Source organism: Diprion similis, chromosome 5 (genome assembly GCF_021155765.1).
Source record: "Diprion similis isolate iyDipSimi1 chromosome 5, iyDipSimi1.1, whole genome shotgun sequence".
Lineage (NCBI taxonomy): Eukaryota > Metazoa > Arthropoda > Insecta > Hymenoptera > Diprionidae > Diprion > Diprion similis.
In genome coordinates, this window is record NC_060109.1 from 903,456 (window position 1) to 927,774 (window position 24,319).

Genomic DNA, 24,319 nt, shown 5'->3' on the forward strand with positions numbered 1-24,319 from the left:
ACAGTTATTTTTTTTTTTTTTTTTGTTCTTTGCGTTTGATCAGATCTTTAAAAACGTTTGAGTAAGAAATTGACGAGTTCATCTTTGGTCAAGTACCTAATTAAATCGATTACTTTTTCGCGATTAATCGAGTGTGATCGATTACTTTTGCAAAGCTTGATCAATCGAGCGACTCGATTATTTTTCTAAACTCGATTAATCGAGCGACTCGATTGTTTTACGAAACTCGATTGTTTTTCAAAGCTCGATTGATCTATCGACTCGATTATTTTTCAAAACTCGATTAATCGACTTGCTCGATTATTTAATTTAATTTAATTTTTTTTTTTTTTTTTTTTCTTCACAATTAGTTTTTTCTTTTTGATCCCATCAACGATGCAACACGATATGAATTTATGTGATTAAAATATTAATTGTTATCACTGCCTTATTTACTAAGTGAAATATAAATGAATATTTTTTAACTAAAATTGAAAAATATTGAGTAATATTTATAAATTATCGAAATTTACGAGATTTTGCTTTCAAATGCACCTTTGAAAAAAAACACCAGATAATCGATTAATCGATTATTCGATTAATTTTTACCAAATCAATCGAGTCGTGTTCGATTATTCTTTTGGACTCGATTAATCGATGCATCGATTACTTTGATCTCACGCCTGTTTAAACGGCGTTAAATATTTTCTGTATAGTTTTACGATAGGCTGAACTTGATTTAAACTTCGATTAACGATGGAGGAATCCTAACCTTAGTGGTCATCGTTTTTGCCGAGTTTCCTGACCTGACCTAAGGTAACATAACCTAAACTAGTTCCCTCCGAAAACCGCGCGAAAGTTTGAATTCTGATTTGACCACAATTTCATTATTTCCAATGGATAATAATAATAATAATAATGACTTGAGGTTTACAACGATCTATGATAAATTTTCTCTTGGTTTCGCAATCAGTTCGAGATTAGAAGTATTAAAAAAGTATTACAAATAGTGCAGCTGATTTGATAACCGTGAATAAAGTATATAAACATTATCAAGCCTCAAGTACAGATATAAAGTGCATAAAGGGATGCAATGCAAATGAATTGACAATCATTGCATATATTATATCTATAAATAAATTTTCTGCTCTGCGTGTGACAATTATTAGTTACATTGCAATACAAATTCTGAATAGTGTATAAAGTATGGAAATGCATAAGTATACATATAATATAGAGTCCGCGTCGCTGCAGTTTTCCATATAAAATTGTGTATATATATATATATATATGGGGGATTCCATGTCAACTCCCCGAATGAAAAACCATTTTTAATTCGCTTCACGATTTTTTATACGATTCTACGGTCTTAAAAAATCACTTTTGAATTTGTTCTGATTTTTTCCTCCAACCGTCAGTATTATACGATCATTCAAATCCATCTAAGAATTGGTATCTTTATTAAATTTGAAAAAAAAAAATCAGTTGCATTTTATCGAGACAGTAAAATCGTATAAAAAATCGTTAAGCTAATCAAAAATAGTGAGGATCTTTCATTGCTCGAGTTTCCGTGGAATGCCTCATGTATATATATATAAGCACAGATTATACGCATATTATTACAATTACTGTAATAATCCTCGGCGTTTTATAACCGCCACAAGTCCATTATGAATATCACATCCGTGTGTAATATCTACGTATATACATATATATATATATATATATATACTGTATATAGGTATATATAATAATTCCCACATGCAAATTCTTAAAAGCGTCTTCGTCGGAGATCGACGTGTCCGATAAAACGTTATAAGTGATGCGTTGCACAAGTCCTATACATGCATATATTATATACGTATATATTGGTACATATAAGATATCACGCCGTAAAAGAAACAACCGGAAATTGTATCGTTTCGGTATAAACAATAACGTTTGGGTATAGGTGTATATTATATATATATATATATATATACATGTATATATGTATGTATAATACGTGTATTTACCGACGGCGCATTAGCATTTTCATACGTGTTTCCGGTATACGCCTTATTCGTTACAAACTAATGAAGATTATTTTATTTATACTGATTAGATCGGTCGACAGGAATTTTGAATCTGTAGATTCTCCAGATGTGAAATTTTGATTTATTTCAGGTAAATGGTGAAAGAAGAAATAATTTCGTTGGATAAAGTTTTACTTTTGTAGAAATCAGAACGATATTTCGGATTTTATGAAATGTTACCTATTTTTCTCAAAACATTTATTGCGTAAAGAAAAATTAAACAAAACTTCAGTTTTGCATACTATTCAAATTTTTCTAACAAAAGTTATTTAAATTCAAAGCGTGAAAATTTCGTCTTATGACCGATAATTATTCTACATATACTTCGATTTTATTTGATTTACATGAAATTTTGTAAAATTTTTCTTCAAAGTTTAAAGGGTCAGAAAAACGTGAAATTTTCAAGAAATTTTACAAAAAGTTACATAAATAAAAGTAGGTAAAGAAAAAAAAGAGAATAAAAACGAAACTTGATAAAGTGAAGATGACATTTTGGAGTTACAATTCACGATTATATCTATCTTTAATTCGCGCCATCCAAGATCGTAGGAGATTAATAATATTTATACGTGATACTAGCTTTGTGCGATCTCGTTAATTTGACAAGGACGGTGTTACACGCTGCGACGACCTTGTGAGATCTTTGACCTCACATCCAGGCACTCCTTGCACTGCTCTGCCCAGTGCTGCACATCTTCAACTGACGGCGGTAAACCGAAGGACGCGCCCAGCATCCCATAGGTCATGGACCACTTCGATACAGCGTGTAACACAGTCACTAAAAATCTGACGATAATAAATTCGAGGGGAAAACGATTCGTCATATTCACGATTCAGATCGATTTTTCCTCATTTTATCAACGTTCGATAATTTTTTTGATTCAATTCTTTTTATTTACAGAATGAATGTCGATGAGATTATGTCCGAGAATTAGATCGTCTTTCTTTGGTAAAAAAAAAAATTCTAGTTACTCTTCATTATTTATGCAAAAATGAAATTTTTTAAACTGGGAGAAAAAAAAAATGAAAACGAAAAATGATATCGATCTATGCATATATAAATGATGATAGTTATACGAAACAAAAATCAAAATTGCTTGTTAGAAGAGTTTGAAAGGACCAAAAAAAAATGTTCATGTAACAAGGGAATAAAGTAAAAATTTTCGAACTAAACATTACTACGATTTTTTTTTTTTTTAGAAAGAAAAAGAAAGAAAGAAAACCGAAATCGACTAATTTGAAAACTCAAATTTGAAACGAAACTAACTATCTTCACCAGACATTTTTTTCCCCCCTTTCATTTTGCTGATAAGAAAAAAAAAATTGCGAATCCTAAAATTATTTGGGAAAAGTGTGAAGAAATTTTCAAAAATCCAATGTAACATATAAAATTGTTTCAGCAACCATCCATAGTAAAATGACTTTCGCTTTCAATTGTTTAACGTTGTTTTTTTTTTTTTTTTTTTTTTTTTTTTTTGCGGAATTAGCTCGAAAACAGTAAGAAAGGAAAAATTTTGATATCTGACGCAGAATTATTCAGAATCTTTTCAATTTTTAATTCTGGTCACGTGTGTATAAATGATAATTATAAAAAAGTAGAGTAAAAGTAAAAATTTCCATCAAAAGAATTTGAAAAGAAAAATGAATCTAAGCTTTATAATGACTCGACACCGAGATCTTGTTTATAATAATATACGTAATTCGTGTCTGCGGCATCAGGATCAGGATCAGTATCAAGAACGCAATGCGGTCGAGTTATTTTAAAGAGGGAATATAGCTGCTCGTGAGCGGCGGCGTTTTTCTTATGGTAAAAATTCTGAAAGCGTCGTCTGCAAGGCATGAACGCGATGTATAAATTCCCCTCCTCGGTTTACCCCGCGTGTTCTTAGGCCGTGTAGCCCTTCTGCATGTGCAAAAAATAATCATCCGAACTGCAATGCGCAGCATGCGATTCACCGCGAAATGCAACTGCTACTATGGACTACTGCGAGAACAAGATGACGAGGCTTCCGAGCTGCAGTCAAGGTGGGATATTTACCACCTGAGAACACTCGGGACGTTCTGTTCTCGTCAAAGCCGCGAATGCAAGGTCGATTCTGGGACATAGATCTACATTACACGTCATTCTCTAGACACAGTAGAACCTCTCGTAGGATTATATTTCTTCAAATCTAATAACTAACGAGAGATTATAAAATTTTCGAAAAAATTATGCATACGTAGTTATAAGAGAACAATTTATTATTGTTTGGTTAAAAAAATTTCGTATAAAAGCTATTTATGTGGCATGCCCGTAAACCGCCTATTTGTTTTTTTTTTTTTTTTTTTTTTTTTTTTTTTTTTTTTTTTTTTGGCAAGGATAAAGATTTCAGAACGAGCTTAAGGCGAGCCGGAAGCGAGTATTCAAAATTATTCGAGCCAAAAAACGGTTTACGGGCATGCCACATACAATATTTTTTACGGTATGGGCATTGAAAAGCATAACGAAGAGTGAGGTTATGTCGCGATCTGTTCGACGAAGCTACTTTATAAGGCAGTTTGGGATGCGCACCTCGAACTGCGCGTCAAAACTACGGAATAAAGACTTTATTCCGCAACTTTGTTCGCTGCCGTATAAAGCGTCACTTTACGGAACGAAAACTGCCACAAAAAGTGGACTTTTCGATGCCCATGACGTAAAAAAGAATTTTTTTTTTACCGAATTCCAAACATTCATTTACTTGATACATCTGCTCTCAATGTTTTTTGTTTTACTTTCTCTTCCTTAAATTCATTTCAAAGATCAATTTTCCCATCATCACGAGATTTTCGTTTCATTCTTTAGAATCTATAATTTTTTTCCCAAAAGATATAGTTTTCCTGTAAAAAAAAGAAAAAAAAAAAAAAAAACTTGGGACAATAGCCTGTATGAAATGGATTAAAGTAGAATTATAACGAAAGGTTCTACCGTATGATATTAGATGTAGATAAAATTATATACTCACGATCAGAGACATAATACCGGCAATAAAAAATGCGAGCCACGCATTCGTACGACGCATAAATTATTCATCACCATCGTCAGCGCGGGTGTATTTTCTTATGCACATTACTATGCGGTAATTAATAACCAGCACGTTGTATATAAACGCTGTTGCGCTCATAGATCAATCGCGTAATCATTATTCACACGCTCGATTTTGTCCACCGATATTTTTCATCTCCATTTTATTTTCCCACGCGTTAACTTTGCAAGAAAACAAACGGAAATAAATCAGAATCGTTTGATTTAAATGTGAAAGAAGTTTGAAAAAAAAAATAAATAAATAAATACATGAAGAAAACTTTCTCAGTCGATTCTTTGCGCCTCTGGATTTGCGGGATTAAAAGAGAGGCAGATAAACTCTGCCGTATGTTGGGTTGCCTACCGCCGAGGGGAGCAAATATCGATAAAACAGCTACCTACCAAGTGGCTATCACTTTAGTCAAGTCAAGTCATATAATCACGTCGACGTGACTTCGGAATGCGATTACTGAACGCTTCAGGATAAGTTATAAACAATGAAACGACTGTTTGGCCAAATCCCTGCAACTTGACGACACAAGTCATTGGCGAGAACTTTAAATGCACTACCTACCGATAACTCGGTAGATCTGTATTACCGATATTTATTCCCCTGAGATGTAGGCAAGCCAAGATACCGCGAGGTTTACTTAGAAACACCCAGTATAATAAGGATGAAGAGGTGATCTATCAAGGAAGAGAAGAAGCATGATTTTTCAGTTTTTACAAGAGCATGTTCTAGCTGTTACCACGCTTTGCGATCCGCGTAGACATAGTTAGTCGGACATGCACGGCGTGACGTTCTAAGTGCCCGTTCGTTACAGCAGGTATAATAAACTTTAAAACGTGAGACGTTGCGTTGAGCTGCGCAAAAAGGTCCTCCTTTCGCAACGCGTGATAAAACTTTGCGAGTAACTATATAGAAATAAAAGGGCGAGGAAGAAACGGGGGAGAAAAAATTAGGAGAGCGATGCTAGCAAAAGAGAGAAAAAAAATTGACAACGGTCACACTTCACGTCATACGGAAATTGTTAGGGATACCAACCTATTTACTCATATATATATATATACTATAAAACACGGCTCAATGCTTCAGCCATATCTGGGAAGGATTGAACGACTTAGGAATTTATTGTTTTCGTTTATATAATGCATAATTTTCCACGACTGTATAATATATAATAACAGTCAATGTTTATTAACTCGAATGTAGAACACTCGGCTTGAGAAATCCGAATTACTTTAACCCACGTTCTCACCTTGACTTTCTTGAATTTTTCTAATTTATTTACTTTTTTACGTATCCGAATCAGGTTTAATATTATATATAAACAAACTGAAAAAGAAATGACGTTTTTTTCAGAAAAATTCATTTTTAAAGAATCTATCCAAGAAAATAAGTTGCAATGTAGTGAAAGTGGGTTTTTGGGGTCGCTGATTAGGAATTGGAACTCAGATTTTCAAAATTCAAAATGACGACAAAAAATGTAGGAAATTGTGGAATTTTTCTGAAAATTACGCAATCTTGAATCCGCCATTTTGAATTTTGAAAATCTGAGTTCCAATTCCTAATCAGTGAACCCAAAAACCCCTCGGTGTAAGAATTTTCACGATCATACGATGATTTAAAAACGTATGCTTCAAAGGGTTAACGATGATCAAAAATGTTGTCATAAACGTGTCAATCAATCGTTTCATCAGTCGTTGTAGATTATTCTACCTCACAAACACGTGCAGAATACTGAATTACAACTAATTATAAAAATATTTGTTAATTTAATTATCTATCCACTTATCTGTACATAAAAAAAAAAAAAACTTAAGAACGTGTGTAATATTATCGAAAAATAAATTACCAAGTGAAATAATATTTGTGGTTGGTTAAATTCCTCGAGCATGAGTTAACCGCGTTTATGGATTTCACGCGCAAAACAAACGAAGCGTTTTACGAAGCGTGTGAGCATGAATACGACGGCCGCGAAAAAAGGGTGTCAAGTAGAATTCCGTTATGGCAAAGAGACACGTACACGCGCGTGTAGATATATAATAAACGTGCAATGAAACGTGTATAAGGCTATATCAGCTGAGAATTGGTTCTCGCATCTAGGATAGTCACGGTACATATACGAGCGTCCTTGCGGTTTCACATACATTCGTATGCCTACTTATGCCCGTAACTATCTGTGCCAGATATCGATAATCCTTAAAGGTCAGGAAAACTCGATAGAGTAGAAGTCAATTTGAGTAATGAAAAAAAAAAAAAAAAAATGCACACATTACCCAGCATTCCCGCGGCTTTTACGTACAACATGGCGTCGCGCCGGCCGATCAGCTGATCGTTTCGGGCGAGTTGCGCGAGAGTCGATGCGCATGATAATTCGTGCAAGTTTTTAAACTCTCGTTTTTTAATTGATAAAGGGTTAGAAGTGAGGTAAAATGTCCATTTTATAATTATTCAAATACGATATGAGATTCGAGCGATCTATGCGTTAAATCTAAATAAGTGTATCTACTGACAGGTAAATCTTAGAAGAAAAAAAAAAAGACAAAAGCTGTGAAAGGTTTTTAATTAATCCTGTGCAATATGATAGATTGATAGATGAACGAATGAACGAACGATAAATTGAACCGAATGTCTAAGTGTAAATTTTTGCATAATGATTTCATCACGGATTATATCCGGCATATATCGATCAAACTTAGATATATTTATAATAATGTAATAAAAGTCACGACCACGGATATGTAATGCAGCGAAAGAAAAGCCTCGGTTCGATTGCGATTGAGGAAGCTTGATGCGAGGATTTGGTGCCTGAACATTGTGAATCGCGACCATGAACTGCCTAAATTGACTCACAATTAGACAGTCTCGAGTATAGCTGCAAGTATCGTTTTATCGCTGCATGAATATAAAACCAAATTTAAAAAATTTCTATCAGATATATCCACGTTACTTTACATATTCTGAACATAAGTTTTATCTGATTATCGCAAGAAAAAAAGATTTTTGTGGTGACACATTTTCTTTTTTTTTTTATTTTTTTTTTTTTTATCTCTTTCATATTCAGGAAACTGGAAATAACGTAAAATGAGAAGAAGGAAAAAGAAAGAAAAAATTCATCGCTTATCGAGTCTAACGGATGAATCTAACGGGAAAACGACTGAAATTTAAAAACAAAAATTTGTTCCACTAATTCCCATACATCGTTTATTATACTGCATAGTATAGGTAATTTATTTGCATGAAAAAGAAAAATTGAAAATAATGAAAACACAACGCGCGCTGACCGCGTGACTGGAAGGTAATAAAATTACTTAATGACTGCCGAGAAAAAAAAAAAAAAAAAAAAAAAACACATACCGTAATATTATTATCACCTGTTTTCTTTTTCCCCTTTTGCTCAACCTTGTTGAAATAATATCACGGATAAAAAGAAAGCGATCGAATTCACGATTACACTGTATGATATTGTAATGTTGATAGAGAGAAAAAACATTATTTATTTCAAGTATTCTTCGTTTCGTGTCAGGGATGTACAATCATCAATTGACTTTGTTTTTTTAATTATTAACCAACGATTTTAATCCCCCGTATGAAATACAAACATTGTAAAACTTTTCAAGAGACTTGGGAAAATAATTTGAAGTATATGATACAATAACGCTAGAAAAAAAAAAAAAAAGATAAAAATATATTTCATCAATAATTTTTACCATGTAAAATTCTCCGTGAAAATTCGCATCGTGAGAAGTGCAAAAACAACGCAAGCGATACGCGTTTAAAAAGATTTTGCCGACGGTATAAGTAGGCACCAATGCCATTACGGTTCGTTACGCACTCATAAAGCAAAAAATATATATATATATATGTATATTGGAATTGCATTTCGCGTCGCAATGCAGCGCGTCTTATTCTTTGACGTGGTACGGATGCCCGCGTCTCAGACGCCTGAAACCCTTGAAACGGTTAGTTAAGAATGATGCTTTATTTCTGTATTCAGTTTCATTTTTCAGCATTGTTATTATTATTTTTTATTTTTTTTTCCCCCAATTTATTCACCTATTTTTTTTTTTCCTTCTTTCTTTCTTTCTTTCTTTTATTCTCTCTTACCGACTGGAAGTACCTCAACTTTTATACACAATCGTAGATTTTTTTCATCACGTAATACAATCTTTTCGTCCGATAGTTAGAAGCAATCATCAAAAACTCGTACGATATGAATATTTTATAAGTGATTGTAAGGTTTTGTGAAGAGAAAAAAAAAAAAAAAAAAAAAAAAAAAGAGAACGGCTAGATAGAAGAAAATCAAAACAATACGTATTCAAGTATCGAATATTGACAAATTGCAAATTAAACATTGAAAGTAGTGGAAAAAAAAAAAAAAAAAAAATAATAATAAATAATTACGAAATAAATAAGTGAATTGTATGAAAAAATAATTATAACAGACAGCTTTTACAAGACCGAAATCTATAATGAAAAATTGAATATGATAATAATAATAGTTTCACACGCATGACGACACGACATGAGTATGAATTAGAACCAACACGTCACGAACTTAGATCTATTCTGCTTACATAAACATGCGCATACGCGATTATTATTATTCTTACTTATTTTTTTTTATTTTTTTTTTTTTTATTTCACGATGAATGACGATGTGTGCCGTTGAAACTAATGTGTACAAATAAAACTGCAATAAAGTTGTCACATTGCGTGAAGTATATTTAGTTAAAGGAAGTACATACGTAGCTCTAACCATATTATATATTATACCGTGTGTCCATGATGAAAGTGTTCACCTTAATTAACGCGCGTGCGTCAAGTAGTTCGAATTTTATTGGCCGGCTGATTGAACAGCTGACGCAAACCGATCGTGACTGTCAGAAAATATTCCTAGGAATCCACCGTTAGCTGCGGTCTCCTAGTGATATTCTCGGACAGTCGCGATTGGTGACACTGCGTTTGTATGTATATGTACATACATATAGGTATGAAATGACGTGCAAAACTGCTTGCAGCAGCCAGTAATCGCAAAATAATCGACTATAATAATGCCCGTTTTACTTAATTTTTCGCTTCTTCGTCCGTATTTTTCTGAAAGTTTTTCCCACGGTATTGCTCCCCTCCCCACCATTTTTGTCTTCTCTTTTCTTTTCTTTTTTTCGTGTCATCGTAATGTCAACATTTTTCTAGTTTTTTTTTTTTTTTTAACGCTTTCCCGTTCATTTTAATCCTAGAGTTATTTGTCGGTAGAACTTTTCGATACTTAGCCCCCCCCCCCCCCATCCTCCCTCGTCGCAAAGTTTTTTTTTTTATCATTTTACCATCAATGAAATTTGAAGACATTCTTTTTTTTATCGTTATCGTTAAAGAAAATCTCTTCGACACAATTTTAAAAGTACTTTTTACTCTTCGATACTTACAAGGTAAATATAGAAAAAAAAAATGAAACTGCGAAAATACACGAGGATATGATTTACCCATAGAATCAGATGAAATTCTTTCTTTAAAATATATAGAGTTGCATAGCTATAATTTGTAAAATATTTATACCGCTTGTTGTGTAAGTTATTTGTAATACATATAATAGTTTATAACACATGCGTTGAAACAATATAATACGCGAAGTAAATTTACACACGCCGTATGTGTAACTCTAAGTGTGATGCGGAATGAGTTTCTAACGGTAAAACGTTGATAGAGATAATATCTGTGAACGAGCAGCATCTGCAGCAGCACGCGAGGTGTAAACAAGGATGAAAAAGAAGAAGAAGAAGAAGAAGAAGAAGAAGAAGAAGAAGAAGAAGAAGAGGATGAAAAAGAAGAAATCTAGAGTTCCTACTTTTTTCTTCCTTAAACTCATTTTATTCACTTAATCTTCGTTCTCTTCGTCGCCTTATCTCGCGAGATTTTTGAACCTTAGATTCCCTCGTTAAAATATACACTTTTCCCATCACTTAAGCATGACGCAAGTTTTAATGGAAGAAGATTTCGTCACACGGAACAAGAATTTCAAATTTTTTCAATAAAATTCATTTTAATACGAAACCAAAGTTTCTTTCTAATTTATTTACAATAAATATTTGAGAAAATAGGTAATTTTGCTTAAAATCCGTAACATCTTAAAACTTTATAAATAATAAATGGAGATTTTGGTTATTATTCGATGTATAGAATCAAAAATTTATTTGTTCAAGTATAAAATAAAAAAAAAAAACGTTTTTTTTTTTTTTTTGTTTTTGTTTTTGTGAACTTGTGTAATCGACTCGGAGATCGTATTATTGATAAAATTCTTCACTGGAGTGCGATTCGTGGGTATATTGTGAAGATAATGTGCAAGAAATTGAAAGAAAAAAAAGGATAAAGAAACGATATAAAAGAAAAAAATAAATAAATAAAAACAACACGATTTATAAAACTTGTCTTGAAGTTATAAAACTTTTTCAAAACGTTTACCAAATTTCTGACCATAAAAGGAAAGAAAAGAGTTTCGACTCGCATTAAATGCAAATGAACATTTTGAAAATTGGAAACTTTTAACGATAATATTTGAGCAAAATAAAAAAAAAATTAGGATAAAATTGAAAAATTAGTTACAACGAAGAAGGAATTTCAACGAAGAGAAAAAAAAAACCTGCAAATTCATCAACTTTGGCTGCTGAATCGAAATTCCTGAAAACTATTATAAACCCAAGTTCTAGCTTCCGGATTGTCAAATTATAACAAATTTCACCAAATTTGCGTAGAAAAACGACGAGCACAGTGTCGGCATTACGTTTGATTTTATTTGAAAGGAATTCTCAAATTTCGGAAGCAATCAATATAAAGATTAATTTGAAAAATTGACTACAGATTTTAGTTGAATCGTTCGAAAGTGTTTATTATAAATTTGAAATTTCGTTTTTTTTTTTTTTCTCTTTTTATAACGATAAATGGAACGTTTTTTGTACGACAAGCTAACTAAAATAATAATCAAAAGCATTAAATTCGTTCTTACGTTTGCGAAGAAGAAAAAAGCTACAATAATTTATTTGATTAATAACGATATTATTATTGAATAAAATACGTGCAATATGCCGTGTAATTATAATCAGCGTTATTATTATTTTTTTTTTTTTTTTGTTACAGAGCGAATATTACCTGCCGCCAAGATCAGCTTGGTACAGAGTGCCGCCCCACGTTAATAAAAACGGTAAAAACACAACGAAATGGAAAATCGGTAGCGCTGTGCTAATCATTTCTGCGATGCTAGTGCTAATTGTCGTTTTAGCCGTTGCTGGTTTAGCTTTATGGATGGGTGGTGAGTGACCTTTAAATTTTTTTACATCACTTCATTCATTCAATTTTTTCCAATTTACCGATTTATTAATTATTTTTACTTTTTATTAACCGAACACTGGAAAACCGATTGATTGAAAAATATGATCAATTAATTTCGTTTATTCGTTTCAATTTGTTACAGCTCTCAGAAATGATCCCAAAAATGGTAAGAACAGTTTAAAAATATTTTTACGCAGAAATTTCTAAAAACTTATAACAATCAGTGAAATCACGAATTCGTTAAATAAACTGGTAAAGTGTTGATATACGTGAATAGAATTTTTATTTGTTTAAAAACGACCAAAAGAAAATTTCCCAAATAAAAGAATTGGAGTATTTTTTTTCCGTTGCAAAAATAATGGGAAAAACTAATTTTGGTGAAAAGAAAAAAAAAAAAAAAACGTGTGCTGTATATCGATCATATTTTTTCGTAGCTGTAACAGGATTTGCGTGCAGTTTTCGAGTGACGAGTGGAGAGCGTTACTATCCGATGTTGAAGCTGAACACGAGTATGGCATTCCGTGAGAAGGAGCGGAAGTACAAAAACATAGTAAGTGAAAAATGGACTGAAAACAGAACTAAGAATAGTACGAAGGAAGGAAAGAAAAAAGAAAGAAGCTTGAACGCGTCTTGTAGTTTTTAGTATCTCTGATCAGCGATATGATTGAAAAAAAATGGAAAATCTTTCTATTTCCTTACAGTTCGAGCTACTGTTCAGAAGAAGCGTGTTGGCTCCTGCGTACAAACAAACGTTTATCGACAAATTTGAAAACGGCACGCTTAAAGTATTCTTCAGAGTTTATCTCGACCGTAGGAAGATACCGAAATCCATTAGCAATGTCGAAGACACCATAGCCGATATACTGGCTAAAGAAACTTACTCAACGTCATCTTTGTTCAAAGACATGGAATTAGACTTGACGAGCATCACGGTTAAAAGTAAGTCGCATTAATGTTCGAAATTGAGTAAAAAAAAATCATTCCGAAATAGCGAGAAACGATTCTTTAGTTTTTGTGTTTACAATTCGTAAAGAGAAATCAGGAATTCGAAAACGAAACGAAGATTGAAATTTTTAGTAGAATCGATTGTATATGAATTACAGAAAAAAAACAAGGATTTTTATAAACCGATTTTTAGTTTTGTCCAATCCAAATCGTAATAGACTTCTTCCATTTTTTTTTTTCTTTTGTTCTACGAAGAGCTCGATCAAGACGGAGGAACAGCAAACAGACCGCAACAGCAACAACAGCAGCAAACAACGCGAAAGAAGAACACGATGATAACGAAAAACGGTCTTCTGCGACCAAGTATCAGAAACACTTCATCGACATCATCATCATCATCACCATCATCATCAACGACGACATTGAGTCCGATTAGAACGGATCCAGACGAAGCAAACATCGACTTCAGCAACATACCGACGATTCAAGGCACCTACAAAGTGACCAGACTGAACGGAACGAATCGTCCAGAAATCGCGGAGAGAAGTCGAAGCACTTCAACGACCTACATTCCCCCGGAAACGACCGAGAGAATGATAAAAACAACGCGAAAAGACGTCGAACCAACGTCGAGCAGCACGGAAACGTCGAGACCGGAATCTTCGAGCTCGACATCTAAAGTAACGGAAGTTCCAACGACGAAGAAGCCCTTTAAGGACTTCATGGATCCGGAATTTGAGACGTCGCCATGGCGTCCGATAATCCCGGAATTTGTGAACACGGAATTGAAGCTCAAAGTGAACAACGAAACCGTTCCGTCGACGGTACCCGAAGTTTCCAGCGTCACGTCGAAGGTCGACGAACCCTCTTTGCTTCCGGTGTTCGAAGCGATCGAGGAAACTACGAGCCCAGAGTCCGAGGATTACAAGGACCGAATAGTGCCTCAGGAGATGGTGAACTTCAGGGTGAACGGCAAGTTCAAAAATAAGATACCGACTCAGCCAGCGGACGAACCGTTGTTCAGGGACGAAGTGGTGAGTCTACCGATCGACAAGGAGCTCAGAGCTGATTCGATCGAGGTAGCGGACTCGGAACCGATCCAGAAGACGTACAACGTCAGGGTCAGCTCGTTGGGCAACGTCCAGATTCCTGGAACCGAAAGCAGCGCGATTTCCGGGCTCCAGAGTGAGCCCAAAGTGGCGGGTATCGGAGAGGCTGAGGTTGTCTTGGACATCGATGAGCTCGAGGGGAGAAATCGGTTCTCCGAAATCGAGGCTAGCCTCGAGGACGCCATGCAGGACCGCAAAGCTGTTCTTCAGGAGGCGATTTCGCGACGAGAACCGATCTACACGAGCTACAAGAGCCCGAACTTGAACGGCGAGGCGAAACCGATCCTAGTGGAGAATCCGGGGACCTTGAGACCCTTCAGGCATACGATACCGGTCGACAAGATAGCCGAAGTGGAGAACGAGGATAAGGATAAGGATAAGGATCGTGATCAGAATCAAGAGGGACCATCAAAGCTGGAGGAGAAATCGAAGCTGGAATTCGAGGAGCAGCGACGACCGATCATCGATTTGACGACCTCGATAACGATCGACGATGACAAAACTCTGAAGCACCCAACAACCGAGGTTTACTCGGAGATTCTTCAACCGTTGAACAAGAACGAAGGTCAGGAGTTTCAGAAGCCAATGGAGAAGCTTCAGCAACGGGAGGATCCGAGTCCTCAGAGCGTCGTTAACATCGGTAGAAATTCGACGTTCGTTGAGATCGAGACTGTGAAATACACGCCTGGTGGTGTGAAAAACGATTCCCTGGTCAAGAGTGATGTTGACATTGATCAGGATGAAGCGACGAAGGAATCGGAGCTGAAGTCAAAGGTCTACAACGACACTCTGAGGGCTAACGTCGTTGAGAATCTCGTCACGTTGGCGCCGGCCAAAAGCAATAGTGGAATCGGTAGACCGATTCGACCTCGACCCAGACCTCCAGGGTCTTCGGACAATTATACGGAAGAGAATGACGACAGCGAGAGTGTCGAAGTAGCGATGGAGGATATCGCCGAGGTAACCGATCGAAGCTATGAAAACCTGCAAGCCGGTGATGAAGAGAAGCATGAAGAGAGGACGGGAAGTCCGGACGAGTCAAATCAGCCGGATCGGCAAGTCGTAGAAGTGATAACGTCGATCAGCACGAGGGTATCGGAACCGGAAGTGCGGATTTCGGACTCAAAAATCGGTGGAAGTCAACGAGCGAAGATCGAGGCTCCGGAATTTGAAGTAGACCGATCGGAAGAGCCGATTTCTGCCGATTTTAAGAACCCAGGAAACTCCGATAGGAAGATACCAAGTGCTCAGGAAAGCATTATGCTTTTGGAAAAGTTGAAGCAGTTTGCAAAGGTCAGGACTGACACCTTGACGATATCGACGAAGCAGGATGGCGAGGATCAGGTTAAGGACGATCAGTCGCACGCTCACTCGACGATACCGAGACCGGAAGTACTGAGCGGGAACCAAGATGAGCAACTGGCTAATTTTGACAAGCTAACTAACCTCGCGACAGTTTTAAGCGATGATAAATTCATTTCGAGAAATGATACTAAAGACTTTATACTCAGTCGTGACGGCATCAAGATTCCCACTAAAGTTCTGATCAAAGCCGAGGAAAGGACGGAGAAAATGCGATCTAGCACCGAGGAAAATCCGGTCGAGAATATCGGTGAGTGATAGATCGAAAAAAATAGTATTAAAAAAACAATAAGATAAATTTTCCACCATAGTTTTTCGAAAATACAATTATTCCTTCATTTTTTATTTACTTTGCAATAATTCAAACAAATAATTGGCAAAATGAGGTCAAAAATTGGAATCTGAAACATATTAGAAAATTGTGTCGAATAAACTGTTATTCAATCTCAAAAATCTCAAAAATCTCAAAATTGATACAACTCGTGATTGTGTATCATCAGAAAAAAAAAAGAAAACGGTGTGTTATACAAAAAATATAATGAAATATAGACAAATAAACATACATCATTATACCGTTATACATAACATTCATTCGTCACAGGAGAAACGTGTCAGGGATTTCAATGCAACGATGGTAAATGCCTGCCAGCTGGTGCGAGATGCAACATGCTGAGAGAATGCGCCACGTCCGAAGACGAGTCTAACTGTAGATGCGGTGATTTTTTAAAAGCTCAACTACTATACCACAAGATTTGCGACGGTACTCCTGACTGCTGGGACTACTCGGATGAAACCGATTGCGGTTCGTATTTCACGACTTTATGGTGTAGGTTACGATTATTGAAGGTGTACCGTTGAGGAGCAATTTGATTAAGAAATCCCCCCCATATGTCGCCCCTTACATGGCACGTAATGTGAATTATTCTGCAATGATGATGAAATCAACTGTCAAATCATTTTGAATTGCTTGTTACCTGATTGCATGAAATTGTCAGACTAATTAGAGTCTGAAAGTTTGAAATGAGTTGATATCTTGATATCGTTAAAATTAGTTTGTAAAGTTTTGTACAAAATCGTTAGAATTAATGAAATAAAATCAGGGGAAATAGTTAAAAACCATTGAAACTTTTAAATCAGTCGAATCACTTGTGAGGTTCCATAAAAAGTAATCATAAGTCGTATCAAATGGTTGAAAATTGTCTTAATAAGGTGCTTATAAAGACCCGTTGTACACCTCGAAAACGTGGAGATGCAGAACTCTTATACCGTTCAAGCGATCAGAGTGATACTTGGGCAGTTAATGCCTTATTTTGGCAAAAAGTAGAGCGTCTTTTTACTTTTTCAAAATTTTGAAAAAAATTTTACAGATCGGTTACCACTCACAGAAATTGGCCAAATTTTCACAGTTGCACTGAATGGATCCACCTATCCGGTATGATGCCACTCGGCGGTGATAAAACACACATTTTGAGCCCAGTCCCATGAGGTTTGATGGTGAAATGACGAAATGGCAGCTGATCTGGTTTCCGATTACGAAGTACACCGAAATCTCATTTTGGCGACATTTGTTACCGACATTACGCGCATGCCGGTAATGTATGCGTGTAATGTCGGTAAAAAATTACCGGCATGCATGAAAGGTCGGTAACAAATGTCGCCAAAATGAGATTTCGGTGTACTTCGTAATCGAGAACCAGATCAGCTGCCATTTCGTCATTTCACCATCAAATCTCATGGGACTGGGGTCAAAATGTGTGTTTCATCACCGCCGAGTGGCATCATACCGGATAGTTCGATACATCCAGTGAAACTGTGAAAATTTGGCCAATTTCTGTGGGTGGTAACCAATCTGTAAATTCTTTTTCCAAATTTTGAAAAAGTAAAAAGACGCTCCGCTTTTTGCCAAAATAAGGCATTAATTGCCCAAGTTTTACTCTGATCGCTTGAGCGGTATAGGAGTCTTGCTTCCCCGCGTTTTCGAGGTGTAAAACGCTTCTTTATAACCACCTTAAACATGAAATGAAAAAATAATTCGGGGTGTGATTGGATCGTTGTCTTATTGACCGGAGCCTAAATAAACGCAGAGACTTTTTCTAAACACACAGAATGGTGCGGGAAGGGTCAATTCGTGTGCGGTAATAGCAGAGCTTGTGTGAACCCAGAAAAGGTTTGCGATGGTCTTCGGGACTGTCCGAGCGGCGAGGACGAAAAAAAATGCGCGGCTTTGATCGAGGAGAACATATCTGTCGGCGAGGGTGACGAAGGGGTTGAAATTGCGAGCCTCGAATCAAGGGATGTTGCATCGGAAGAAGAAGAAGACGATGAAGAAGAAGTTGAGGGGGAGGCGACCACAACGGAGGGCGGGAATTTTTCACAGTGGGAAAAAAATGAGGCTGAAGAGGATTTTTCGGATATCGGTAAGAACAAAACCGACCAAGAGATGATGGAGTCGTCGGTCCTGGAGACGACGACGTTTCGCATAGTGGTTAAATCCGCGTTGGACGAAACGACGACGAGGAAATCGCTGGATTCAAATGATCAGGAAGCGTTGAATTCCGATGGGGGGGTTGTTTCCGGCAGGGAAATAGCAGCGAATTTAAAATCGGCTGCAATTCACGGGGGAAACTCTTTCCATGCGGTTGATAAAGGCTCGACGAATCATCAGATAAGTTCGGTGATCGGTAATCCGTACGGAAGCGAGATCGACGATTATAACAACAAAGGGTTTCTTAGTGTTCGAAAAAACGGCAAGTGGGGCAAACTTTGTCTCACCGGTATGGACAACCTTCTGGAGATGAAAAGGACCATTTGGACCATAGAGGATTTGGGACGTGCCGTCTGCAAGGCTATCACTTATCAGTAAGATTAAGATAATCATCTTATTTTGAAGTTTTCTTTTTTTCAATCAATTTACCAGCGAAAATTTCCTCAATTACTGAGAGATTCGTTTTTTATTAGAACAATATTCGTTCGAACTTATTTTGGTAATCGTTGGATTTTTTCGTTTAATTTTCTAAACAGAAAAACTCAATTATAGAAAATTTTTTTTTTATAATTATTCGCTTTTTTCAAATAACGAGACAAAAACATTTTTGGAAGAAAAATGTTGCCAATTAGTTCATGAATTGCAATGAGTCGAAAAAATTGCTGAAAAACATATCAACATATAAAAGCGCGTTCGTTTCTGGAACGTGATAAAAATCGGAAAATCCTAAATTCCCCAATTTTGAAATTTGAAGTGATTTAAACTTCTGAAATTCGAACATAGAAAAGCGAGAATATAAGAAAAGAATGACAAAAGCTTGATGAAATGAGTAACTAAAATTGTAAATATAAGCGAAAAGCAATTTTGGTATAAAAAAAAGTACAGTCGAAAAATGAATTATCTATTCACAGGGATTACGAAAGGGTTGAAAAAGTGAGACTCGAGAGTGCAAAAACGCGGCAACACGATTACTACAGTTTAGTATACAACGAAAAATCGGTGGAAAAAACAAGTCTAACATTCAAATCGTCGAACTGCCCAAGCGGAGAGGTTTTAAGGGTGAAATGCAAGAATCTTGAATGCGGTGTTCGAACTCAAACGCCAACGCAGGCCAGGTGAGAATAAAAAACATAACATTGGATACGTCGAGGAGAAAACTTCGTTCGATTCAACTCGCTTGTTTATAGTAAAAAATGTTAATAACAATTAAGGATTATACGCAATCGGAATGAAAAATAAATCGCTCACCCAGATGGCCTTTTTATCGGGATTCCAGGATCATCGGTGGCGAAAATTCCGCATCTGGAAGTTGGCCATGGCAAGTTGCTCTCTACAAAGAAGGTGATTACCAATGCGGTGGGGCCCTCGTAAACGATATGTGGATCATATCTGCAGCACACTGTTTTTATCAGTAAGTTCATCATTACAATTCCGATTTTTTCAAAATTCAATACAATACGGTACATCAGCATCAAGTAAAAATATCAAAATTTACAAAGAAACATATCATGCATAAAAATATGACAAAAGTTTCCCAAGTTTGATCCTTTCCAAAGTTTCATGAAAAATGAGAGAAGAAAACAGAAAACATGAGAAAAAGAAACAGAAACATATTTTAAATACTGACCTATGTTTTTTTTTTCAGTACCCAAAACGAATACTGGGTCGCAAGAATTGGGACAACAAGAAGGGGTAGTTTTCCGAGTCCGCACGAGCAGCTGATCCACGTTAATCAGATAATCCTGCACCCAGATTACATCGATAATGGATTCATAAACGATATTGCTCTGCTGAAACTTGAGCGCCCGGTAGTCTTCAGCGATTATGTGAGGCCCATTTGTCTGCCAAAAACCGAACCAAAAGGTGGCGAAATCTGCAAGGTTACCGGCTGGGGACAATTGTTTGAAGTTGGCAGAGTATTTCGTGAGTAAAAAAAAAAAATGGAAGCACTTTATCGTGTCATGAAGAATATTGATGTTTAGAACAATTGGGTGAATAGTAATTGCCGTCACATCAAGGGCCAGTGAACCCGAAATTCCATCCACGATCTCGAAAGTCATCGCAAACGATTTTTTGCACCGTTTATTCCGTTTGTTTTTCCTAAATTTTGCGTACAATAAAAATGATTGGTAATTACCTGAACTTTCTCGATCTAGTCCATACTCCGTTCTTCACTCTTGCGCTGTAGATTTTCTATTATTCGTTCTTTCTACTTCTTCTTCAGCTTTATCTTCATTCTCTCCTTAATTCGCGGAACATGTCGACTGTCTAGTCTCTGGAAACAGCTTGCAGTTCCATATTCCGAGCGGATATGATCTCGATGAACCTGTAAATGTACTCGAAAGATGGATGAAACCTTGAATCTCATATATTCAATACAAAACGTTTGTACACTTGGCCACAGTAACGCTGAAACGACCATTTTTTTCGACGAGTGAGTTACGTTGGCAATGCCGAATCAGCTCGCAGCGCCACCGTCGGCCGGCCGTAAAGCAGACTCTATATCCGTAAAAGTAACACAACTGTCGACTGTTTGTATTTTTAGGTTAGATTCAACGGTCTTGGGTAATGTTACGTTTACAAAGATTGAAGGTTAGCCTGTTCCGCGACCGGCAAGCGGTGGCGCTGCGAACTGATTCGGTATTGCCAACGTAAACGACTCGTTGAAAAACTTTTCCCATACAGAATTGCTGCGGCCAAGTGTACCTATTCCCTTTACGTAATTCAGAAAATGGAAAGAGAGCTGTTCCAATTCCTGATCACTTAGGGGTAGCAATATGCAATTAATTTACGATTGCATCAAATTATACACAAAATACGAAAGTGCACAAGTTTTCATGAGATCATTATTAAGAATCTTCAGTTTTTTTTTTTGAAATATTATAAAAAATTGACGAAAAAGAAACACATATATTATATATATATACATTTTGAATCAAGCTGATGATTTTTTCACTTTTTTTCATCCGTGGATAATAATAATCGGAATTTCCTTGCAGCCGACACACTTCAAGAAGTCGACTTGCCGGTCATATCTACGGATGAGTGCCGTAGGAGGACGTTGTTTTTACCACTTTACAAAATAACGTCAGGTATGCTCTGCGCTGGTTTAAAAGATGGCGGGAGAGACGCTTGCCTAGGAGATAGCGGGGGGCCTCTGGTTTGCCCTGAATCGAACAATAAGTACACCCTGCAAGGTAATTAGCACCTCGGATTAAATAAGAAGAAAAAAATTAAGAAACAGTATAACAAAATTCTATTGAAGAAGTGTATTAACTGATTTTTTTCAAAATAATTTGGCCTCGAAAGTAGTCATTGAAATATGTACAAAAAGGTTCCTTTAAGGATGTACATGTGTATGGGTCGAAATCGTGCTTTTATTTTAAACACCCGTGTAAAATTTTGAAAACAAATGTCTGAATTATACCGAAATTATTTTGCTTTTAGTTTCCCGTGACTTTACATTGAGTCTGACAGTTTCCCACAAGTCATAAATGCAGGATTACAAAAAATAAAAAGTAGAATAACTCCGATATGGTTCAGACGACTGTTTTCTCAAATTTGACACAGTTATATAAAATAAAAGTAAGGATCATTTGTACAGTTTTCATTAACCTGACACGATTTCTATCTACACACCTGAATATCCTCAAAATGGAAAAAAGAAAAAAAAAATTTGTACTATCGTGTTGGGAAAAAAATTTGAAGGTAATTTGTTATCCTGTTTTTCAAGGTATAACGTCGAACGGATACGGATGTGCGAGGCCCGGGAGACCGGGAATTTACACAAAGGTTCACAGCTACGTGCCGTGGATAGAGGGTGTGATGACAAGCGATGAGTTCACCTCATCCTCGTCATCGTCATCGTCATCGTCATCGTCATCGTCATTGGATTGCAAGGGTCACAGATGCCCCCTGGGAGAGTGTCTTCCAAAATCGCGTGTCTGCAACGGGTATTTAGAATGTTCGGACGGTAGCGACGAGCTAGGATGCACAATCGACTGATTAACAAATAGAATTGAAAAATAAAGAGTTGAAGATACTCGACGAAAAAAAAATAAAATAAAATACTCGTATCTCATCACTGATCGTACGAGAATAATAACAAATATTATTATTATTATTGTTATTATTATTACAATTGTAACGACAATGAACGCGCATACGATTATTAACTACAACTTTTTTTTTTTTTTTTTTTCTTATTCTTAAATCGATTGAGATACGAGCAAAAATTAGAGGATTGAACAAAAAAACGAATTTTTCTACGATGTAACAAAAGGGAAAAAATAAACCGATACTACTGCTGAACAGGCGAATAATAATCGTTTGGGCGAAGGTGCTGCGGTTGATTATAATTTGCATCGATCAACTGAATTACAAGAGCGATAGTTAGTAGAAGCGAAATACTATTTTACATCTTTCGTGTTATTTTTTACACGTACGAAGAAAAAGAGAAACGGAAATACTAACGGTGTGCAATGTTAATTGACGACTGTTTTTTTTTTTTTTTTTTCTCTCTTTCTTTTAATATAATGAAGATTTGCAAAAAACCTTTATAAATGAAAATAACGAAAAATATAATAATTATTATTTGTGTGATACATATAAGATAATATTAGAAAGGTAATTCTAAATTTCTCACGCTTAGAATTTTACAATAAAATCGCGAGAGAATTGTAGAATTACTTGAATACGATACACGTTGCGATAAAAAAAACCTGGCAATTCGGTTTTTTTATTTTCAATTTCTTTTTTTTTTCTATTTTTTTTTTTTTGTCTTTGCAAAAAATGAGAAAACCCTAAGGCCATGTCTATAGAATTTAGTATAATGATGTTAAGTTTGGTATAAATTCTTGTTCCGTCTCTGTAAATATTATTGTTATATGTAGATAAGTATATTGCATTACGTATAACATGTATAGTCCGATAAGAATAAAAAAAATTTAATTGACGAGAATAATAATAATAATAAAGATATATATATACGTATAGGTATGTGTATGTACGTGTACGACTACGGTGAATACTGACGAATCACGTTTTTAATTATCACAACGTTCAAAAAATCAACGGACAACGAAACTAATACTTAAACTAGATGAGAACAGAAAAAAAAAAATTGTACGAAATTGTTCAAGAACAAGTGAAAAAAAATTAACGAAAATTTCAAAGTTGGATCGTGGATTGAATGATGGGAGTGAAATTCATTTAGATTGATTGATTTTTGTTCTTGTTTTTTCTTTTTTCTTTGTTTTTAATAAAATTACCAGGTTTGCCTTTCAAGTACAGACTTTATATCTATTATAGAGGAATCTGTTTCGTTCGACGAAAACGTCGAGTGAGAACATTTTTTGTCCACTATGTTGAACGTTGATTTCGTTCGTCTGTGTATAAAAAAAAAAAAAAAAAAAAAAAAAAAAAACTTCTGCGATTTTCTTACTCACAAGTAAAGTGACATTTTTTCGTTTAGACGTGAAATAAAAGAAAGAAAAGACTTCCGTAAACGCAATTACGATCCCGATATGAAATTGTTCGCGTTGATGTTTCAGATTTCAAATGGATTGATTTAATTACGGTATGTAATACTTTTGAACAAGCTTGACTAATTAATTAAATCATTTTAGTATATCTAGTTGCTGATTTCTTTTTTACCTTCTAATTCTTCAGTTAATTGAATTTTTAAACTTACAAGGTTACGACTAACGGTCTACGATTATGTATAATATATATGTATGTATATTTAATAAATATGTATTAAAAAGTTTAAATCACATTACTATATCAATCTGAAAATTATTCGCTACTCTTACTTACTTACTATCAATGTTATGATTGTTGATACGGAAATACGATTTGAAGCTTAGTATCTGCAAGATTTTGAAAAAAAAACTGAGAAAAAAAAAAAACAAATCATCTTTTCATCTTTATTTATCCCGGTCCCATTATTAACAAGCCACGTGTGAATATTTCGTAAAACGAGATGGATAAAAA

The 24,319-nt window shown here is 35.5% G+C and overlaps 1 protein-coding gene across 1 annotated transcript in view; it reads left to right on the plus strand.

Moving 5' to 3' along the window:
- Positions 1-22,334, plus strand: part of LOC124406330 — a 29,271-nt gene extending 6,937 nt beyond the window's left edge. Inside the window, exons 2-13 of the mRNA XM_046881717.1 lie at positions 12,233-12,404; positions 12,567-12,590; positions 12,859-12,974; positions 13,126-13,363; positions 13,625-16,090; positions 16,442-16,642; positions 17,946-18,699; positions 19,237-19,440; positions 19,578-19,736; positions 19,971-20,248; positions 21,325-21,522; positions 22,059-22,334. Coding sequence (XP_046737673.1) covers positions 12,233-12,404; positions 12,567-12,590; positions 12,859-12,974; positions 13,126-13,363; positions 13,625-16,090; positions 16,442-16,642; positions 17,946-18,699; positions 19,237-19,440; positions 19,578-19,736; positions 19,971-20,248; positions 21,325-21,522; positions 22,059-22,330 — 5,082 coding nt within the window. The 3' untranslated portion in view covers positions 22,331-22,334. The remainder of the gene's footprint in view (positions 1-12,232; positions 12,405-12,566; positions 12,591-12,858; positions 12,975-13,125; positions 13,364-13,624; positions 16,091-16,441; positions 16,643-17,945; positions 18,700-19,236; positions 19,441-19,577; positions 19,737-19,970; positions 20,249-21,324; positions 21,523-22,058) is intronic.
- Positions 22,335-24,319: the final 1,985 nt, after the last annotated feature.